Here is a 24819-nt window from a genome sequence, read left to right on the forward strand (position 1 = left end):
TCCTTTTCAGTGGTCGTCCCAACGATATACCCATAGAGAAAGTATTCTCTTGGCCCACTTTTCCGACTAACGATGAGCGGTTAGTTATCTGACCCAAAGACAAGATATTCTTTGGTCAGTGGTTTACCTCCCTCCATCACGGACTCCATACACAGAGACTTGAAGGATGAGAGCCAAGCTACTACTCGCAGCTAGCTCTCCATCATCAAGAATAATTATAAGGAATAACTGGAAACTTCACTACTGGCCCTTTCCAGGGCCTTTGTAAGTATTTACGTTCCCTACTTAATCATCAATTTTATCGGTTGAGGTCCACTTTAGTTTCAACTACCTTGCTAACAAATACATTTTTACTACCATTTCCAGAAACGATTCGTCGACTAAAAGACTATGTAAGGTCAGCCACTACTAAACTAATTCAGTCATTCACTGGCAGACATCATGAAAAGAGTTGTTTGTTGCAAGGCTAGGAATCTTCTTGACCAACGACCCTCTATTACCCTCTTGACTCTAAGTATTCTATCAGGAATCACCCATCTTTTCCAAGGTCTGCGCGAGTTAAACCTAACAGCTATGAAGGAAAAAAAAAACTTAAGCCAATGGGACAGTCTCCAACAGGCAAGCATCATGAACCAATCTCCCCATCTTACATCACCAAAACAACTGAGTCTGCAAAAAAAAAGTGCCTTAGACACTAACGTCTTCGATGTTATACCAAGAGATGTTGAAAAAGATCTCTACAACTAGCTTCGATGCTTTGGACTGAGTGATTTTTTTCCTGATGAGTCTGGGGCTTCAATAGTAGGCCAGAGAAGATCACCTTGAGTTATCTAGGCAGTTACAATTGCTGTTAACTGCAGTCAAGAAAGAGTTAACTTAAGAAGCTCACCGGTCTTTTTTAGGGCCATCGGACGTTGAACTACCTTGCCAACAAATATATTAAAACTTAACAAAGTTGACAGAAAACAGCCTTTAGGGGTCACAAAAGTCTTACGGATGCCAAAAGTCGCAAAAGGATGAATTAGAAGAAAAATTTTAAATGTATCTAATAAATACAATTGTAGGTGTCAAGAAACTGACGCAAAAAATTCATCGAGGTTGGAACAGCAGCGTCAAAATTGACAAACGAAGAATCCATTACGTAAGAGAGCAGCTGTTTATTGTACCCTCACAGTAATCTCATATCTTTCAGATGTTTCAATAAGTGTAAAATGTATTTGTATTTTTGTAGTGATAAGAAATGTTGAGATGAAACTCTAGGACTTTTTTGTTCTAGTAAGTTTTTTTTTTAATTATATTGTTTGGGAATTTTAAATCTTAACATCTTAAAAAAATAGCCCTTTTTGTAAATTATACGGGAGAACTTGCAAATCAATGGCCCGTTATGGCCAACAATTATTTTATGGCATAAGGAACGCACAGTAATTTTCAGAATAATTATATTTTTTTATTTCTAACAGCTTGTTACTTGACCAAATGGACTGTATGGATTCCGAACAAATATGTTTTTAATAAGAAAATATTTGTTCTGAGACGTGTCATGAATATATGTAAAATTTCTAACTGAAAACGTTTCACATTACATGTCAACACACTGCGAAACATGCAGACATTTTCAACGAAAGTGTCTGGACAAAGGCTATCTTTTTTTACAAGTGATATATCTGTGCCTGTATCAGCGTAGAATTTTACTTTACCATTTCGTAGCCAAGAGCTTTTCATACTTATTGAGGCGGGAGGGGGGTCTTCCCTGCTCTAAATATATTTATGGTTCTACAAAAGGTTTCTCTTCTGTTCATGGGCTATTTTGAAGCAAATTATTTTCGGTCGTCATTCCATCACCGTACACGCTTGTAGTCAGTGCTTCTCTTACCTGAATATTGACTTCACATGACTCACTAATAACTTCTCTTGCGGGCTGTGCTAAGCTCGGTGTACTGTTATTGAGCTCCTCTATCTCTACCTGTCACGTGTATTCACCTTTGTGCATTTTGTTGTATGCACGTATACCTGCTGCCTCTCTACCACAAAGCACGTTTATCACCTGATTGCTTATTTCTGAATGTTCGATGTTTGTAGACCGTATCGAGCATCGTTGGACTTTAAATTCTCTGCGTTTATTCTTTCGTCTTGCGATTCCTTCCTGAAACTTGTGGTGGCCTCACTTTCTCGTTGTTGGGCCCGGTTATTATAACTCGCTTAATTTTGATAGTGTCCTCTGTAAACATTATTCCTATTTCTATTATTATATCTATTTCTATTATTAAAATTTTTTCTCGCTCCATTCGGCCTATTTTAATTACCTGCATAACCATATTGTGGCCATTGGCTAATGTACGGGTGGTTATTATTGTTGTTATTATAGTTTCTATTACAATAGTTATTGTTATTATCGTAGTTATTGTTATTGGGGTGCCCGTAATTACCATTCTCATATCTTTCTTTGTTGTTGATAATAATAATTATTACTATTGAAATTGAAACCATTTTGCCGCGTAACATAGGACGAATTGTTATACTCAGTTCCACGGCAGATTCCTCGCACTGTCCATTGGGTGGTTTATCAGGGTGTGGTAATTTTCCAGCTCATGCATCTTCATACAGTTTCATGCATTCCTTAGTAAAGTATCTATAGTGTCATCTACAATTTAAACACCATTTATCGTCTTCGTCAAACCCACTCACTACGTACTCTGTATCTGTGCTTTCCATTGGTGGATCATTAATTGCCAATGTACCTATTTTTTAATACCTTTCATCTCTGTCGTTTCTAAATAACTTTCTTGTGTTGCATAGGAATTGTACAGTTTTTGTCACATGTTATGCAAGCCTATCTTATCGTCTACGCTTGTGGCTGCTTCTATAGCTTCCTCTATCGTTGCCAGCTTAAGCTCAGCTACATTTAAACTCCATGGTATCCTGAGGCCGTATACAAATTGTTCAGCCGCTCCCCGATCTAAATTTTTCTCAGTATTGTCTTCTCTATTGCTCCCAGGTGTGAGCTTGAATCATAGGTCATCATGACTCTATTATATAATCTTCGTGCTTGACTGCAGTATTGTGCAATCGATTTACTTGGGTACTGTACTAACATTTTCCACTCTGCTAACAGCGTCATCATACCTCCCATGCTTTTTAATTATCGTTAAAAAACTAGTAAAAACTCATTGACCGTGTTAAATAGTAAAAGCCGTGCTCAAAACTGCTCTCAAGCTATAGTCTAGCTATAGCCACTACTTACAAGAGCTTGTATATTGTGTGCATTTCAGGGCTGCATGTGTGTGGCTTGCTGGTGTGCTATGGGGCTGGTATGTACCATACGTGGTTTAACCCAATATTGATTGTGTAGAAGAAATTTCCTATTTATATTATTGCTCTGCAAGAGAAAATCGAATAACAATGCCCTTTGTTGGTATCCTACACTTTGGTTTCGTACCTTTGTCAGTTTGTCAACAGGTCCCGAAATATTTAATTGCTGGGTACGTGCAACTCCCCCGTATTCTTATGCCATAAACTCTTTGGGAATCTGTGGTAAGTTTTATTGTGTTTTTGGTTTCATACTAAAATTTTCCAAATATGTTTCCCGCTTGTACTACCCCATCCCTCGTGTAGACGCTTATGATCTTTCCAGCCCCACATCCCACTTCTTTTGAAAATGACTTATCTCCTACAGTATTATCCATATTAAAAAATTCTGAACTCGGTCCTGCTGTTTGCACAGTCATTGGGGTGACTTTTTTTTTTTACAATACTTGGTTTCATTTTTTTCAAAAATTTTAGCATAAAAAGACGCTGTTTTTTGTTCATTTTTTCCTAATTTTTTTGGGATTCCGGGCTATGTTCCAAAAAACTGATTAGCATTTTTGACTCTGACTCGTTTTCTAGATACTAGGGAATTTCGTTTTCCCTAACACTCATTACGTCACTTTGCTTGTTGACACTTTCCACTGTAGTTACTCTTTTATTTTTTCTTATTATCCTTCATTTTCTGCCTGTATGGGAGCGCTTAAACAGTTTTAAGCTTCTGTAAGATTCCTTGCGTTACTTCTTGATGGTGAGCCCGCTTTGTTTTAAGTGTTATCGCGCGTATTATTTTATTATTATTAATTCACTTATAATTTTCTCGCTATCAACCTAATCAATTTCCTTCTCAATCCGAAATTTTTCTAGCACACGATAAATTACTCTAGTGACGCGCCACCAATGTCAAGACAAGAATATGGAACGCAAAATGAATATAACAACAAAAATAAATTTGTATTGTACGATAAGTTTTAAGAGAATTTTCAGGACAGTATAAATATATTTGTTTATTTATAATTTGTAGTACTTACCATATGCTACTGGTTAAAACGAAGGCAACCAAAACCCTCAACATTCTTATTTGCTTGATTTCATGTTGTAGTCCCAGGTATTCTTTTGCCTTGATCCTTGAATTGAAGTTTCTTTTCTCCGTACTGCAGCAACTTCTTGTTTCGCCGATCCCTTTGGTAGCGGTTCCATATTCACTTTGTAGCATGACACTTTGCGTGTTTCATGAAAATCGCGAGGGTCAATACTTTACCGTTGATAAAGACGAAAAAAAATGTCACTTTCATTTTATTTAATCGCAATGACCATCCTTCTTTTAACACCAAAAATGTTGCGTAGAATTCTATGATATTGGGGAGTGCACAAAGTAAATACTTGAGAAATTAGTATCAACTTCTTCATTAATCCAAAACGAGAAAAGAGCGCGTCACGTGTGTAAGACCCTCGTCCTTGCTGCTTCCAATCAGAGAGTGTGAGCTCCCTTTAGCATCCTATCCACTTATCTCTCTGTTCTCTACCACTACAATTGCCTTAGTAGGCCCAAAAAAGAGGGGGCACATGTACTTGTAGCTATGATACCATATGTAACACGAGTAAAGCAGTCAAATAGTTTAAGCTCATTAAGTACGCACAAGCAATAAGTGTCAATCCCAACTTTAAAAATCGCAAACAGTAAAAGCATTTTGCAAAGAGTTTGAGTAAATATGTTCCAAGTTGTCTTATTGAATGAAAAATCAGGTGCATCTACTAGTGATAGTAATGTATTCCTAATTTTTAATAATTCATTTTGTGTGTGTATGTTCATTGGCTATTTATTATTCATTAATTAATTTATATATTTTTCCTTCAAAAGATCTGACACCTCTAAATGCACTTTGAAAATTAAAGACTTAATATTTTTGACTTAAATTGAATTAAGATAGTAAATTGATACTTACAATATGTACGAAGGCAGATAATGAAAATTGATTTATTGCAATAGATGTTAACCTCAAAGTTCAAAACAAGCCTAGGTTAACAATGGATTTTACAAGTATAAGATCGCTGCAAAATGAACAAAAAAAAATTTTACCTACCGTAAAAAAGTTGCTCTAAGAAATAGACGTTTCATTATTTTTATTGTATAAAAAAAATAGTAAATTTTACAATGCTTGCAATAATCTGGATGATTCTACGTTTCTTTAGATATTCATCCCAGTGTTGAGAAAATATATTGTTATTAAGCACGAGACCAATTTTTTTTCAAATTATCGTAGGAAAGCAAGAATAAGTCAATTAATGTTTCTGGGCAAGCTGGTTTTTATAAAATCAGAAAAAAAACTTTTTTCATTTACTTACTCAATTTTCATTTAAAATTGTGAAAAAAGTGTATTGTTATTGATACAACCAAAAAAAAAACGCTAAGCTAGTTAAATAATTTAAAATAAGCCCTCCGCTATTACAAAAAAGCCTCAGAAATACTAGTCAAAAGTTAATGCAATCCGTAAAATATAAACATACATTTTAGAAATGTGTTAATCACTTCAGAGTCTAATTGCGTGATTTAATAATCAATAAGGTTAGAGATTAATAGTCTCATGTATTCAAAAATTCAACAAAATTATAATACACGTCCCCCGCACATCGCCTACTTAGGTTGTATGACCATCAGTTTTTAACCTTGTTGCGTGTATCGAAGCATACCATTAGCCTCCAGGAGAAGATTTTATCGAATTTTCCCTGTTATTAAAAACATTATTTAAAGTACAAAAATAGCTAAGACTATAAAATTATTATCTTTCTTAATATTTTATAACATTTCAAAATTAATATAAATTCTTTCGATAGAGATGAATTTTCGGAAAGTGCACTTCAGCACATGTATTCAATTTTTGAATCTGCAGATAAATAATGCCTATTATTATTACCTATAACAAAGAATATTTAATAAAACAAAAATAATGTATTGAAGAAATGGTCTTTGGTGAACACATGTTTTGTAAAAAAACTATATTTATCGTTCCTACCTTTGGCTTTTTTTTTTTTTTTTGTTTATTTTTTTTTTTTTTGACATGAATAGTAAAATATTGTTATTAAATAAGCACTTTCATTGTTAGTACAAAAAATGTTCGTAATATTGGTTTTTATAATGTGATATTAATCTGATATTAGGATACGTTGTTTTTTTCGCCTTTCACTCCTTAAATATAAAAATTTTAAAACAACTTTTTCTTATGATGATTTTAATCTGTATATTTTCTTATTCACACGTAACTTAACAAGGTTAATAATTTAAAAACGGCACGATGATTCATTAACGTGTGCTATTTCAAGTATTAATACAAGAAAACTCAAATTGCCAATAGACTTGTACTCGGGTTACTAAGAACGAGTTATCTTTTTTTTTAACATGTGCTGTTTTTCATAGAATCTTTTACTATTCTTATGGTATTAATTAGCGAAGAATCACTATTGATACACTTGCTATTGTATCGAAACAAAAAGTTTTCTTAGACAAACAGATGAATGTGGCACCATCCTACACTTAAATGATTTCTTAAAAATTTTTGAAAGGAATTCAGATGCAAAATGTTTCAAAATTAATGCCTAATATAACTTATGACAGTAGTCTGCATTTAAAAATATTTAAATTATTTATATTTATTTTCATACTAAACACCTGCTTACCATTTTCTCTTTGAAGATCATATACGCATATTTATCATTGATTTAACAATAAGATAAGGAACCTTTTTAAAACTTATTTTGTTTTTAAACGCAAAGCACGAACAGTTCTAGATTGTTACGTTATAAATCTTATGTATAGTATCTTACTCAGTATTTGTACTAATAATTTCTTTAATAGTTTTTGTATGATACTAAAGATGCTGCCCAAAAAAAATTTTCTAAACTCTTAAAGATCCTTTTGTTTAGACAACTTTAAAGTACGTTAGCGTTTAGAGAAGAAAATTTAATGTAATTCTTACTTCAAAGATTTCTGTATGTATCAGAAAATTTATGACTATGTACTATTTAATTCAGCAATGTGCCTTTCATCTTTATGAATTCCATACTCAAACAGTTTTTGCAAGCTTTTAAGTAACAACTTTTGCAACTCCTGTTAGCATTTAAGACTATTAAAATTTTTTGGTTCGACTACAATATTTCTAAAGATAAAATGCTATGCTCTTGCTTGGATATTTCTAAAAATATTTATACACAATGCACACTTGACTATTTATTCATAGACCTGTGAATGTTTGTTTTATTTTCTACTGAGTACTGTTTCTGAATTTTACTTCCAGTCTCTTCCTCAATAATGTATGTATGTCCAGTTCTTATAAATATAGTATTTAAATTATTAATATTAAATTGTGGATTGCCTTTACTGATTGCAGAAGGATATAATAAAAGAGGCTAGTTGACTAGACTCACACTGTTCAGACTGTAAAAAGAACCTAATGTTTGAAAGTCTCGACTAAAGTAAACGTAGAAGATTTATATGTACAGTTATATGTGTTATTATTTAAATGTATGAAAAAATTTCATTACTTCTAATTAAGTTTTCTCTTAAGCGTTAGTGAAACATTTTGAATCAAGAAGTATATTATTAGGTTAAAAAAAACTACAAAACTTTTTTTTTTAATTTTAAAATTTCATTTGTAACATTGGTTCTTTACAAGCAGTTTTTCCGGGAGGCATACGCATTGACGTTTGGACTACGTCCTGGTGAGCGTAAACACCGTTTTCAAGATAGTAATAGTGGTGAAATTATGACTGTGATGCGCACATCCCTGTCAAAAAGTGAATTTGCAAGTGCTCTTGGCATGAAACCAGACGCAATTTTCGTTACAAAGATGTTCAACATTGTTGACAAGGATGGTGATGGCCGCATCTCCTTCCAGGAATTTCTCGACACTGTGCTGCTCTTCTCCCGTGGCAAAACTGAGGATAAATTGCGCATTATATTTGATATGTGTGACAACGACTGCAATGGTGTAATTGATAAAGAGGAACTTTCTGAAATGCTTCGGTCGCTTGTTGAGATCGCTCGAACAACTAGTCTCTCTGACGATCATGTAACCGGGCTCATTGATGGCATGTTCCAGGTTAGTTGTCATTAAAAGATTTTTTTATAAGTAAAAGTAGTTGCTTGTTATGTGAATATTCCAAAAATTTTATTTGTTATTTTAACTTTAAGATTTGCAAGAAAAGAAAAAACGTAGAGAAAATATAGTAATAGGCCAATTATATGTGGTATTTTCTAAGTATTTTATGAAATTCATTTTAAAAATTTTGCAAAACAAAAAAATATGCAGCAACATAATATGAAAATCTGAAGCTTATGACATGATTATTTATTAAACCTTCCATGATACGGCAATCGCTATGAGATCAATAGACCAAAGCTCTCAAATCAGTAATATTTTTGAAAAATAGAAAAATTATGCTTCTGTTTGAATTACGACAATTTTTAGCGTGGGTTTTAATTTGAGAACAGATTTGTGTCAGTAATGAACGAAAAAAGTACAAAAATTATTTTAGAAAAATTTACGCTATTAACTATAAAAACCGTGCCCTTCAGCACATGTATTTAATTTTTGAATCTGTAGATAAATCATGCCTATCATTATTACCTATAACGAAAAATATTAAATAAAATAAAAATAATGTATTAAAGAAATGGTCTTCCGTGAACACATGTCTTTTAAAAAAAACTATATTCATTGTTCCTACCTTTCGTTTTTTTTTTGTTTTTTTTTTTTTGTTTTTTTTTTGTTTTTTTTTGGGATACATAGTAAAAAAAGTCTATTTTTGTAAATAGAACTGAAGAAAAACGCTAAGCTAGTAAAATTATTTAAAATAAGCCCTCCACTTATACAAAAGAGCCTTAGAAACACTAGACAAAAGTTGAAGCAATCCGTAAAGTATAAACATAATACGTTTTAGAAATATGTTAATCACTTCATAGTCTAATTGCGTGTTTTAATAATTAATAAGATAAGAGATTAATAGTCACATGTATTCGAAAATTTAACAAAAATATAATACACGTCCCCCGCACGTCGCGTCGCCTACTTAGGTTGTAGACCATTAGTTTTTAACCATATTGCGTACATCGAAGCATGCCATTAGCCTCCGGGAGAAGATTTTATCGAATTTTTACTGTTATTAAACCATTATTTGAAGTACAAAAATAGCTAAGACTATAAAATTATAATCTCTTTTAATATTTTATAACATTTCAAAATTAATATATATTCTTTCGATAGAGATGAGTTTTCTAAAATTGTTGAAGAAACTGGAAAACTAATGATGTATATTAAAAAATATTTTTCGAAAGTCATTGTCAGCTGAAGAACAAATAAAGTCTAGAAGAACAAATAAATACATAGAAACTTATGAGTTCATTAAAAAACTGTTACTATCCCTATTAATTCTATCTTTCAATATCTTGACAATCGTGAGAGAATTAAATCTACGTTATATAAACTCATATAAAATTAATAGAAAAGCCTTAGCATGCAGTTTTCTGGGGCTTCTAGACAGATAAGCAATGATCAGCACGAAAAGTCAGCTACACGAAATTTGCGCAGGATCACAGCACCATCTTAAACTGTACAAATACATAAACTTACACCAAGCTCCCAATACCAATCTCACACGTCCCCACGATCTGTGCCGTATTAAGGCAGTTGTAACAAAATAAAAAAATAAATATAATAAATTTAACTTTAAATGTAAATATATACATATAGTAGTAAGACTTCGCCCCTGCATGCTCCATACACCAACCCCCTAATTTTTAAATATCAGTTAAATACTTCATTTTTTTACTTTTCCTTTTAAAGTGTAAGCAGTACATAGTGGTGAAATAAAAAGTTTTTTGATATTTACAAACTTAACGTAAAGTATTTTGGAGTAATGAAGAAAAAAACATTAATTAATAATTTGTGTGGGTCTCTTATGCACTTTGAAACATAACAGCTAAATGGAATTATAACTTAACTAATCTTTTTGTGAAATTTACTTAATGACTTCAATTTGTCTGGTTACACATTATTTAGCATAATAAGCTTTAATCTCAGTCATATGTCTTAATCTTCCACCACCATCTGTCTTTGTACGTGCTGTAGCAGCTTTGTTATAACACCATACAACTGCAGAAGAAACTGTAGACAGCAGCATTAGACCAATAAAATGCTTAAGTCAGACCAGTTCCTGACTGGCATTGCAAACTGCTGCGTATTCTGCTTTACAGCTAGATGTTCCCACGTTGTTTTTCTTTCTCGTATTCCAGGTAAGTATTACCATGCAATTTTATGAAATATCTACCTGTTATCATCGAGCCTTAACAATTAGCTAGACTAGCATCAGAATAAGCTGCTATTGCATATGTAAGAGCTCTTTATACTAGGTCTACATTTGTCGTATATTGCAGATTACAAAGCACTTTTTTTAACATTTTACAATTATCTTCTATTAAAAAATCTGATGCTCACATATTTAATATTTTTTGATATATGCAATATCCGGTGAGCTTTTGTTAGCCTAGAACAACAAACTATTAACTACTTCTTTGCATGTCCCATTTTTTTCCTCTAGAAATCTTCTTCTATGTACTTAAAGAGCATTGTTTTAGGGATAAGGGCTGACAGACTACTACTTGTTTTTATATAAGTGCTTTTATCATTATTTCCATTACACTGTTGTTTGGTATTATTTTTATTATTGTTCTTATTAATGCTGGAAATCCAAATGATTACTATTACTTTCATTTGTGTTAACTTTGTACATCCTCACGTGCTTTTTGATTCTATGCATAAATCAATCGTAGGTGAAGAACTATCAAAAACTTGGTCGCTTTCTTGTAGTGAAGCAGTTACTTATAATTTCCTTCTGACTGTAATTGTCACAAGAATAATTCTGTCTCTGTATGGTTTTTAACAGTATAACTAAAATAAGCCGTCTTATTGTTACCAGCAATCTTAATCACCAATCTATTAAAAATAAAATATATGATGTCTGACTATAGAAGAGGGCCCAATACACCCATCACCCATATCGATGGAGGCTTCTTAGGAGCAAGGGTAATAGTAAAGAATTTATTCATTTAAATGGAACGATTTTTGGTCAAATCTCTCTTTTTACAAAGAAAAAAATGTATATTACTTGGCCCTTCATGCTCCCTATGTAATGACTGCTTCGTTCTTCAAGAAAACATTTTTATAGAAATCTAAATAAAAAATTTTGTTATTAATAATCAAATTTTTAATCATTTAAAAAAAAAAAATTAACGACTTTATTTTCTTACGCATTATCCAGAGCACGACAAATTTGTTAAGGACTGTAAAAAAAATTTTATAAGAAAAGATCAATCAAAAATACACATAACTAGATTTTATACAAATGTTATATAAGCATTGGTAAAGTCTTTAAAAACTTATTAACTGTAACAGTAATTTTTGGAATTGAATTTTCTTTTCAGTTTCAGAACGCAATTAAAATATTTAATTTTAATTTTCCATACATGTAATAGGAAATACACAGAAAATTATTCAAAGGTCATTTATAAATAAGAATCTACTTCATGAGTAATGCCCTATGTAGTGATTTAAAAACTCCTTCCATCAAAAACAAAAACTACCAGGAGATTATACTAAGAAACCGATTCAACCCTTTATTTCACTAGCTACGCTTTAACTTACAGTGCACTATGATGTAGCCAACGAACCGTTGTTTGCTAATATTAGTTATTCCTTTCAAACAAATACCTTACTATACACAATTAACTCATTGCATACGCAGTTTGTTAGAGAGAGAGCAGAGTGGGCAGGGGGAGTGTACGCGATACATAAATTCTTTATATTTATTTGGGTGAAGAGTTCTACATCACCCTTCAGCCCCTCGCATACCCTTAGAGTTTTCTACAAAGTTATATTAGAGTGCCCATAGCACCTAATGCATTTTGAGTTGACTTCCACGACTTCTCTGGCAGCCCTCACGATCACTTTACTTGCACTTTACACTGATTAAAAGTATCAGCAACTCAACGGCGTCGACGGTGATTGTCAGCCGTGATCTAACGAGTTCTTACACACATCATTTTCACGTACTACTATACACACGTTTCTATGAGGCAACAGCACCCATCATACTTTCTAACCTAAACGCCCTACACCTGTGCATTTAATCTTGCCCTACTAATCCGTCCCGTGTCACCCAAATTCTGAGTTGTATAAAGTACAATCCTGACGTACACCTGCTCAAAAATATTGAAACTGCATTGTATTCAACTAAAAAGATCCGAAAATCTAGGGAGCGTCCAACTTCAAAGTATTACTGACTACAGGTCAAAGCTTAAAGCGCTTTAGCTCAACAGTGGGCTTTTCAGATGCCAAACGCTTAAGCTGTAATAGAAGTTCGCAGTTTTTTGATGGTTCTGTCAATTTTATACGATTATGCATGATGTTGTGCTAAAAAAAGAACCAAGAGAGCCGTCGAAAAACCTTTAACTTCTACAGCTTGAGTGTTTGGCACTTGGGATTCTTACCATTTCGCTTGAGCGCTGAAAGCTATGATGTGTTGTTGTCAGTGCTACTTTAAAGTCAGATGCTTCCTAATTTCAGTTATGGGACTTTAAAACTAAATACAATGCAGTTCAAACATTTTTGATATAACCCTTTAGGAGAAGTCTAATTGTACAGTTATAGAGTTTAGCAGGTATAATTATAGTATAATCATAGAATTAAATGGAAAATAATTTAATCGTTTTCTGAATCTTCATGCTTTTTTTTTGTTTTTTAACAAATAATAGTACTTGCCAAGAATCCCTCCCTAAAAATACCAGGTTAGTGTCGTAAAAGCAGGTAAATAATAATAATTTTTAGTATGTATTTACATAACATGACCAATTGGTGTTATTTCGTCACGCAGGTGACCCCAGCAAGTTTTGAAAGTCCAATGTGGTGCCCACGTACACTTTTTACTCCTAAGTTAAAGATTGCTTACAGTAGAGCAACTAAGATATTATCTGACATTGCTAGACGTGGCCAGCTACTTTTAGCAGCGGGAGATGCAGCTCGAAGTCTCTCGTTAGATTTATGTATGGTTTAAGTATGTTTCTAGCATGTGCACATACTATAAATGTGGTACTGCTTGATACACCAAGATATTTTAAGCTGCATCCTCTGTCCTCTGTCGCTTTCTGCTGTTTGATACGTCCAGCAACGTCAGGAAATATCTCCGTTGCTCTACTGTGAGCGATTCTGAAACCATACATGAATCTAACAAGGTACTTGAAGCTGCATCTTCTACTGCTTGATGTAGCTGGCTACGTCGAGCAACGTCAGGCAATATCTCCATCGCTCTACTATAAGCAATTCATTGGGATTAAAAATTATTTATCAATGAAAATAAGTATCTTATGTTGTATTTCTTCGCAATAAGTGAGATGAATTATATTTTTGCAAGCTTGAACAAAATTTTAAGCAGAACAATAAGTGATAACATACATCAAGTACTATAAGCATGTTATTCAGTCCACGAAAGGGCTCACACAGTTTTTTCTTTTATTTTCTTAAGCGTAAGTGCCTAGACTGTAAATATAGCCACGGATTAATTGATTACTATTACAAGCAAGTATACAATGAGTATACATATGCAGAAACCTGCATCGATGTATCGAGGGATTGATAACTGCACTAAGTACCAAAGGAATAAATTTAAAAAAAAGTAAATTATCCAACACGAGCTTCACTCCTGGCCTTCAGATTCTACCACACGCACACAGTCAGCATTAAGTATTTTTTATGCATATTTTCGTGTGCATGGAGTGTGCCCATATACACACACGTCTGTGTGTGTGTGTAACTTGTGTTCTTTATACCCATACCAGTCTTCTTTAAATATAAGAATAACTTATCAATTTCATAACCAATAATGCTTAACTTCTATTAATTATAATATATTGCTTAGAGAAGTCTACAAAAAAAAAAGGAAATGTATATGAAAAACATAAGTTTTAAAGTAATAGATTCAACGGATTCATTGTATTTCGTATCCATCAAGAAAAAAAACCAAGACTACAAAAATAATTACCTAACGCAGTGGACTATGATTATCAACAACGAGTGAAAAAGAAAAATTTGATAAAATTATAAAGGGACAAGACTGTTAATTTAAGAAGGCGTAGTGTTGTAAATAAGTATAGTCTAGCCTTAGTACACATCCATGTATTAATGATAACCACACTCCACTACCACATTTGGAATAATTATTTAAATGATTACTACGAGTACAGTATCGAACAGACAACTTAAGTAAACAAGAGTAAACAAAACATCATAATATGAGATGATGCACAAGTTGAAAGAAAATATTTACGACTTAATGTACAGAACAGCAGATAATTGTTTGAGAAAAAATATAACAAAACAATTTAAAAAACTTTAAAACGAAAATAGGAATCATTGATGATTTTAAATGAACAGTAAATGTATAAAAGGCAGCTGGAGGAGAAACAAGGGAAGCCAAGAAAATAAGATCCATGTTAAGAGCATTGTTAGGTACCTATAGCTTTATTAGAGACTGTATAGATCCACTACTCAAAGAACAGAAAACTGTGGAGTTAGTGAAATTAAAGATAAAAGAAAAAAGTGGCACAAAAAAGTGTAGATAATAAAATTGATAACAAATCTCTGACATTTCATACGAAAGTAAAAAAACAGAGTTACAAATGAGTAAATCTCAGACATATTGCACAAAAATGTAATCAAAGCCAATCTGACTGTCAACAAGGTGCCTAAGCCAGAGACATCCAGTGAGGCAATGGGAGAGGCAGAGGGACATGCAGAGAAAATAGCAGAGACAGACTACAGCATTTAAACAAGAAAAATTGAGAATGAGAAAAGGATTAAAAAAAACTGTTCAATAGATCACGAAATGACTTAGTAATTAGACAGTAGAAGCATCAACCATATTTTCAAAACGGATAAATTATTTCGTGAATATATATATATATATATATATATATATATATATATATATATGTTTATATATATATATCTCAACAAATCATAAGAAATGAATTCAATAAACGGAAAAATATTAATGACTAGGAAAAAGGAACAATACAATTTGATCTGTACATCCGTTTGCATGCATCATATATTGATTTAAATAATGCTTATTATGTTCCAAGAATCAAAAAAAAAGTATATTAAAGATCGCGAAATTCACCAAAATAAAAGTAACGAAAAAATTGTATTACAACACCAAAGTCTCACGTCAACAATAGCCTCAAACTAAAAAACAAAAAAACATGTTAAAAAATCTTTCAGTTGGACATAAATTTAGATTAGTTTCATTGGACGTTAGCTCCTTTTTTTTACAAATATCCCCGTTAATATTGTACTTAAAATTATAGACAGAAGAACTTGTACCATTTTACAGAACTTAAAAATACCCATGGAAAAAATTAAAGAATGCGCACAATTTTTTTGACAATACGTTCTTCCCATTTAATAATTATTTTTATGAACAAATCTTCGGTACACCTATGGGCTCTCCAGTTTTTTCCTTATTTGCCGATCTTGTAATGGATGATTTGAAAACTGATTACTTAATTCATTAATTAAAAGAACAATTTAATCACAGTCCTGTTTTCTACTTCCACTATATTGATGATATAATACTCTGTATAAAAGAAAATTACCGAGATTATGTACTAAATATTTCCAATTCACATCATTACTCGTTAAAACTTATACATGAAATAGAAATAGACGAAAAAATTAACTTTTTAGATTAAACCATTATTAGAAAAAGCAACCATCGGAAATTTAATTGGTTCCAAAAAGCTACTTTTTCCAGACGAATGCCAAATTAATTTTCAGATCATTCAATAGGCTAAAAAAGAAACTCCATTTTTAATTTATTCGATCGAGCTGTATTACTATCGTGTAGAGACTTTCACAAAACAAATATTACAAAAGTTTAAAAGAAACTATTACAAAATGATTGTAACATAGAGTTTATTAATGAAAACATGAAACGTAAACTAAACAAACAAAAATACATCTAAAAAATAAAAAAATCAAAAGGTTTCAACTCCTATAATACCTTCCGGTAAAAGCGGCATACCATATGCTAAAAACAGCAACAACAAGATATCGACACTATTAAAAGACTACAATATTTTTACCTATCCTATTATTAACAAAAAATCTACACCAAATTGTTAAATTAAAAAAAGATAAGACCGAAAAATGAGACGAAACCAACGTCATCTACAGACTTGATTGTAAATATCCATAATGCCCAGCTTCTTATATGAGTGAAACAAAACGAATCTTAAAATTCTGGACTAACAAACACAAAAAAAGTAAAAATATAGAATTAGTGGTTAATTCTCATTAAGCTACAGGATTATTTTGTTCTGGTTCTCCTTGACTTGAACCAGCACCAAGAGCTAAGTTGGATGCGTTGGTAGTTAGAATTAGAAGATTGTTGAGATTAACACATGCAAGTATCAGAGCATAACGCAGGGCTAATTTCCTTTTTTATATCTCTCTTTCTGAGTTTTAGTCCAATGGAGTTTTTGACTTTTCCGTAATAACAGGGTTCAAAGTTCTGCAATTCCAGGATAATCTTTAAAAACCAGTCTATTGTATCCTGTAAGTTCTGAAAATTCTCGAACAATTCGATGGTTTTTGAAAATTTCTAACTGCTTAAAGTTTTTTGGGACTGGGTTTTACTCCACAACCATCTTCTTTATGTCCTTAATACATCACTTCAAAAGATAATAACTCGCATTTATCTAGCTGTAGTTTTAAACCTGCATCCAATAGTCTATTGAATAATTTTCTTACTTTTATTTCATGTTTTTCTAAAGTTTTAGCACATATAATAATATCATCTAAAAATACTAGTAGTTTTGTGCCTTCTTATCCCAATAATGCAGAATCTATGAGTCTTGAAAACGTAGCTGGTGCATTGCTTAGTCCAAATAGCATCCCATTATACTCGTTATGTCTGTATTAGATACTAAAAACTGTTTTATGGTGATCTTCTGGAGATACTTTAATCTGATGAAATCCGTTAGCTAGATCGAATCCTGAAAATAATTTTGACCCACCAATTTTTCCTTATTTATCTGTCATATTAGGCAATGGGTAAGCATCAGGGATATTTTTAGCGTTTCATTTCCTGTAATCTATGACAAGATAATGTATCTTTTCTTTGTTAAGTCCTAGTTTTTTTATGGACAATACACAGCGGACTATTATATGGGCTAAAAAAGTTTGCGTTACAAGAATTTCTATGGAAACTTTCATTCTGCCTGGTATTTCGTATACACTATTTTGACCAAAGGTTACACCAGTACGTTTTAACTAATGAGAAGTTGGCAAAGACTTTGAGTTTTCAACATTTATGCCAATATAATCTATAATTCCATGAGAATTACTTTTTTCACCTATATATTCTGCATCAAGCACTTTAAGTCCACGCTATTTGTCGCTTGTTGCTGTAATTCTTCCTATGAATGGAATCAGACTTATAAGTCTTTTTTTAGTATAGAGGCTCTTATGTCACAACGAATCCTGCCCTGTTCTCTAGTTAAAAATACATTTTTTTTTGATCCTGTCTCACTAAGTGGTGATTTTTATGATAAGACATAAAAAACGTGATTTTTTATCAAATATGTTTAATGTTACTGATCCTCATGTTATGATATTTCGAGAAATTAATTCCATAAAAGTAAATTTTGTATCAGTATTTACAATAACATATGGTGGTAGTAAAGATATTCTTATAGCATTGACGTCAGCTTCTCTATGTATGATAAAAGGGTCTTCACTATCATTAAAATATGAAACTTTAAGTCTTATTGTTGGTGTATTGCCAATGTCTCTTGCGACAGACACTCGACCGTTTGCACAAATTGGTTTTTCAGGGGACGCTGGTGCAGGTCTTTGCTCGCCACTGCGTCTGGGTCATAAGCACCGTTTTTATTTAAAGGATGGCCTGGTTTAGAAGAATTTGGTCTAAAATTTTCCTGATTATTAAAAGCATTCAACCTTTATCAAAAGATGGTATAATTTCGCGATTCTCGTGGTATCTGAACGTTTTTGCAAGTACAGAGGTGATTTATGATTAGAGAAGTGAAAAAGTCACTAAATACACACTGTAGTAAGCTTGTGTAGAAATGACAACTTAAATAGGCTAATACTTGGTTTTGGCGTTGTGTTGGTTGCGTTAGGACGAAATTTCGATGACTTTTTCAGGGGTCGTTCAAAGGTTGATGGAATTGTGTTTCATTTGATTTTTGCAACAATTTTAAAAATTAATCAATGTAGTCGTTTCTATATCAGAGAGCTAGGTGTAATACTATTTTTCCATCTGAATTAAATGAAGGAGTGAAAATTTTTGTGCCATGAGGATTATAGCAGTAAGATACATTATTGCAACTGTATGTGTTGGGATCATCGAATTCAACATAATGTGTGTTTGTTTGATTAGGTTGAAAAAGTAAAAAATATTCTTGTCTGCCCTGCTGGTGTACGGGTAGCCTTTGTCTTACTGTAGGGTCTTACTACTTAGCAAGGGACATGTGTGAATTCTGATAGTACATGGCAGAGTGAGTGTTGGGGTATAATATTTTTCCAACTTTTTAGGCTTCTAAAGATATCTGTAAAGCATCCACAAACGTTTTTGGTACGTTTGACATCATGTTGGCTTTAAATTCATCGGGTAAGCCTCGCATGAATGCTTTACAGCTAAATATTTCTAGTTATAACTTGGAATTAGGCTGTTGGTTTTTAGGAATGTTGTTGGAAGCGGCCTCAATAAATGAGCTGGGAGATTTTCTCGTCGAAATTGCGAACAGTTTCTTCCTATTTTATTTAGGAATTAATAATGTCGGTGACGCAAAGCATAAGTTTTAGAAGAAGCAAGAGGTACCTTTAAATGGTTTATAAGATCATCTAATGTATTTACTGTTAATTCGTCTAAACAACTTTTCGTTCTACCCTTCAGCCTTGAAATGACTGTTTTTAAGGACATAGGTTTTTCTGCATTTGAGAGACGGCACGTACCATTTTCAATATCTTACAAAAAAACTTTGTGTGGTGAATTTTGACCACTATATATGGGTACGTGTAAGGTAGCTTGATTTATACGTAAAGCTGAATTATTTAGGGCTACATTACGTCATAATTTAAGGAATTCGAGTGATTTTCCAGCTTTACTTGCCCTATAGTATTGTTCAAGTAACTGTACCCTTGTAGCTACACCTGCTACCTTGCTTTTATTCTTAAATATCTGATTTATTATAAGGTAAATTGTTAAAAATAGATGAAGAAAGACGATAAAGAAGTTTAAAAAACAAAAAATAAAAACAAAATAAAATGATAAAAAAAATAAATAAAAAAAAAATTGTAATTTGTTAAGGCATATTCTAAGTAAATCAAAAACCTTACAAGAAATTTTAATTTGTTACGTCTGAACTTCTATAATTGAGAAAAAGAGTTAGTAGATTTTTTTCTACAAACAAAAAAGTTTAATTTTTGTTCATCAGGAACCAGCCACTGTCCCAAAGGCCTTATTTGCTTTTACTTACAGTATACTTTTCTTTTAAATCGCTTACTCGGCGTTGTGATATTAGGTTCCACTGAGCGATATGTATGGAGTGGTGGTCGCCAGGCTGGCGTTGACCTACTGTTTGAGTTTATATCTTACGTCATACGGTAGTAGCGTATCTTATTCGTTTTTTTATCTTACGTCCTTGTAACAGTCTTTGTCATACATTGTTTATTTAAATGTTCCTTGCCATTCGATTTATTCATCAAGGTAAGAACAATGTGTCAATTAATTTGAATATTAAATTTTGAAATTTCTTATATAATTTAGTTTTTTTTTTTTTTTTTTTTTTTTTTTTTATATCGGGTTACCGCGACAGCCTATTGGCCCAGTCGCCGGGGCCACCCACTCACCACCTATGTGTGGGGGTGTATTGCCACACCCATTAAATCTTCTCTTTTAATTGATACCATACATATCATACCATGGGCACAGTGGAAGTATCTCCGGTGTAACACACCTTGTCAGTTAAGCTGACACTCTCTGCACCGGGGGGAAGTGCATCGGGTCAACTCGCCACTGTGTAGCCTGGGTCCGAAGCATCGGATCCAGGCTAATTAGCATCCCCGGAGAAGCCCCATGTTTCAGGGGCCACTCCTCGCCGGTAAGGCCGGCGATCCCTGCCTGGCATCGGGCCCACTAATCCCTACCTATTAGGCCCTAACACTGTTTCGCATTCACCCAGGCCCGAAGACCTGTGGAGCAAGGAAAAAACCCTGGAATTACTCTGAAGGAAAAATTCCACGGAAAAACCCGCCCCGAAACAGCCGGGGATACATAGGAACTTTTTCCGGTGAAAACAGTTTTTGAAAAAAATCTGCACTCACCGGGAATCGAACCCACGACCCCTAGAACAGCGTTGTATCAGTAGCAAGCACGCTTATCACTGAGCCAACGCCGCTCTTATATAATTTAGTTATTGAAATATTTTTTAAGTAGGAAAGTGAATTAATTCAACAATTAAGAAATGTTTTATGTCATGATTTATTAAATTTAGAAAATTCGAAAATAGTTAATTTTACAAATAATATAAGTCATGAAGTTTCATATTCGTATTTACAATATTTATACAGTTTACAGTTTCCTTAACTTAACTTATTTCTACGATTGCTGGTTAGCCACTGCTTGCGCGAACGCAGTCGCAAGATCTTACAAGGTTGACTGCAACAATGATCCTAATCCTACACGAAAGTACTCGTGGCGATGACAATAATTAGGCTGCTGCCTTAAACATCGAAATTCAAGTCGACGGTCTTTTCCTTCTCGTTCCTCCATGATTTACATCTCAGGCGAGTCTACAGTGGTCTGGTTTGCTCGAGCTTTTTTTATACAGCTTAGCTACTGAACTAAGTTAAGTTGAGGGTCCAAACGATTAATCAGAGCTTAACCTAATTACCCTTGACTTTTACGAGTACAGTTGTGGTACAATAGTTTCACAGTAATTGATGGTTAAAACTGCTGATATTTTGGATTTTATATTAAGTACAAGTTACTGTCCGAATTTTTTATAATATTTTTTGTGTACATTTGCAGTGAAAAATGTTAAAATTGTTGACTAATCACATTATTTAGTGTACTTGTATAAATTGATGTTGTAAGATGAGCGTTTTATAAGATTATTTGAGGCTGCACGAGTAGTTCAAGTTTTTCGACAGTAGCTTGTTTCAGAAGAAGTGAGTTATACGTCACTTGATTGCAGAAGTGGGTGTACCGCTTTATGTTTGAAGATCACTGCGCTTTTGCTTTTTAAAATTTAAAAACTAAACTATGTGGTTCGAAGTCATAAATGTTAGGTATATGACGTGGGATGTCATATTATCACTGACGTATTGAAAAATGCCTCATATTTGAATGTCGTAATTATTACTCAGACGGCAATGTATATCTTATTTATAACAGCTTCCAAACCGTTATTGCACGGTTTGCAATACGCACATAAACAAGTAGTTTCAGAGAGATGCAAACCAAGTGAGTAAAGGTAGTGTCTCAAATTCAGAAGCCTGTGTTATGGAGTTCCTAAGCTAAAAGAACGACAACCTCAACCACTCAGCTACTGTGGCCGCAGGTAATTGTTCGTAAACGAGAGGTTAAAAGACGAAACAAATTGGATGAAAAAGCTAAGTCTAGGATGTTAGTTGGTTATGCTCATAATGGTTATAAAGTAAAAGTAAGTAATAACGTGATCATAGCTTGAGACGTGAGAATTAAAATATTTTTAAAGGAATGAAAAAAAAACTTTTAAGTTCCTAAATATTTTTCTACATCTGTATTACAAGTATTGCAATACTAAAATAAGGCAAATACTTTATTCTGGATGAAACATGTCAGTTTTGCAAAGTTATTAAATCTGTATAACTTGCTAGGCCAGCTTTATGTTCTTCTTGGTAAACAAATGTCAATAAGTTAACTTTAAAAAAATGTGTTATAATTTATACGCAAAATAAATGAAAACTTAACGTGCCTGCTTTTATTTAATTCTTTTACTTAGCTTCTTTAGTACAACAATTTTCACAGCCGTTGAGTATTTTCTTATGTTTGTTCTGAGTGCTTATGCTTCAAGTAGTGTATGTTACATAATTATTTTATTCTAATAAAACAAGGTAATAAATACATACAACAACTACTCCAGATTAAAAAAAAATTATTCTTAACTTTGACGCTTATAATTGACATATAATATTAAGACTATGACATTTACTGTGGCTAATGTAACTATTCTTATTGTCTTTAAAAGTGCATATTTTAAATATCATAACTTGTACAAAGAAACAATTTAAGAACATTTTCAGAAAGTTGACATGATTTCTTACAGTCCGTATTACTTGTCAAAAATAGTATAAATGTGGCCCAGCAAGCTTGAGAGATGTAATAATTTTGCAAAATATTAACCTTTTTACTTTATATATTGGATTCATCAAAGTATTACAACCTTAGTAGTATAGATTAAAGACAATTTGAAAAAATAACTTTTTCTTAATATCATTACTTCCTAAATATTTCATTTTGTTTTGTTAAATTTTTTAGTTTCTCAAAAATCTTTATTAAAATATTTTTTAATATTAAATTTTTTTAACGTAAGTAGGAACTGTAATGTATCAAAAAACTTGACTTATTGTTGTTTATTTTATTACTTGTAATATAATTTATTGTGTTAAATTTTTTAAATAAAGTAACCTGAGAGATATTATACATTTTAAAAAAGCTACTTGAAACTGTCATTTTTTTGCTGTTAAAATTTGTATTGCACACATACCACTCTGTAAGGTTAATATTTTTGTAGACTAGGTTTTTTTTAGAAGATACCAAACACATAGAACTTGTCTAGCCTTTCTCTTAAAAATAAATCTTTTTTTTTTTTTAATACTGTTTTACAGATTAATATGAATATTATTTGGTTATAAAATAATAGAAAATGAATAGTGTCAGTCTGTCAAGACGGCTTATGTTCATAAGTCATCTCAAAGAGCCCTTTTAACCACGGCAGAGCAAAATTCTCTAGTTTTATCTTGAAATAAGGATCATAATATCAAATGCTCACTAAAATTGGCACAAAGAATTAAAAATTTTTTAAATTATCTTATGCATCTAATTTTCAGACATATTTGAAAAGTGAGACAGAATTATAATGATAAATTTTTGTTTAATTTTAATTAAATAACGAAATTTTGTCATTATTCGGTTGTAATACCTCATCACATATTTTACGATTAAGTAGTGAATGAATTATTATCAGAATTGTTAAAACTGTACTGTTGTGTAACTATAAATAATAAATAATTAAATTATTAAGTATTTATAGTCAAACAGTAGTAAATTTTAATCCAAAATTTTTCCACGATCCATATTTGTAATATCTAAATAATTATATTTTTTAATTTAAACGAAAATTCCGTTCTCGCTTTTTTCTTAAAGTCTATTTCCACATCATCCTTACTTTTATTTCAATCAACGAGCTTAGCAAATTAAGTGACAAGTCTCCCTGACCTTGCAGTGCTCACAGCAAACAGCACACTCCCCCCCCACCTCCCCCCCGCTCCATCCAGCTCCCCTCCAAGTAAGGTAGTTATTCTTTCATTTTCTTGCATTTTTCGAGTAATCCTACTTTTATGCTAGCTCCCCCACGCTCCCACCACCTCCCCTCCTGACTCCCCCCCAGCTTCCTCATGTATAATGTCAATATATTCGTAAAGCCTTATATATTAACTGTTACAAGTAGTCTAATTTTCACATATGATTTTATTTGACCATAACGAAAAATTTTGTTACAATTATCTTACTTACGATGTTTACTTTAATAACATACTCTAAAATGTCTTTTTAGGTACTCTGCTCTTACATAACATTTTCCACAATTTCGACAAACATTTTTTTGAACGTTTTTTTCATGACTTTTTAAATGTCTCTGTGAGTAATAATTTCTTTTGAAACTTTTTTCGCATTTAATACACTTAAAATTCTTTCCAATGTTTTGGCATTCCTTTGCGGGAAGCAAATAGTTTTTCTTGTCTAATATGATAATGCTACACAGATCTCATACAAAAAATTTTTTTTTGTGAATTTTTTTGTGCGATGATAGACACTCTTGATTTGAAAATTTTGAATTACATTTGTCACACTGTTAAAATTTTGCATCCATGATGGTGTATCTGAAAACATATTACGAAAAATGAATTGCTTATGATTACATAAATCTGGGTACTAGACAGTACTGAAATTTGCTTTTTTAATGAAAAATAGAATTTTCAAGAAAGTATAAAAATAGTAATGAACTATGGAATAGTTTTTTTGTTACTCTATAATTTTATTTCAAACAATATTTTTGATTTCAAATTTATTTTCTGATTCAATTTGGATTGAAATTTTTTTTGGGTTTCTACATCTAGACAA

The 24819-nt window shown here is 32.2% G+C and overlaps 1 protein-coding gene across 4 annotated transcripts in view; it reads left to right on the forward strand.

The window, feature by feature from the left end:
• The window catches only part of Duox (dual oxidase), a 934738-nt gene that overhangs the window by 586752 nt on the left and 323167 nt on the right, over positions 1 to 24819 (forward strand). For all 4 annotated transcript variants that reach the window (XM_089595596.1, XM_089595599.1, XM_089595598.1 and 1 more), the window contains one exon: positions 7977 to 8399. In XM_089595596.1, the coding sequence (XP_089451722.1) occupies positions 7977 to 8399 (423 nt within the window). The remainder of the gene's footprint in view (positions 1 to 7976; positions 8400 to 24819) is intronic.

This window comes from Copidosoma floridanum, unplaced genomic scaffold (assembly GCF_036245765.1).
Source record: "Copidosoma floridanum isolate Cflo_tuat_1 unplaced genomic scaffold, Cflo_Japanese_pri ptg000026l, whole genome shotgun sequence".
NCBI lineage: Eukaryota > Metazoa > Arthropoda > Insecta > Hymenoptera > Encyrtidae > Copidosoma > Copidosoma floridanum.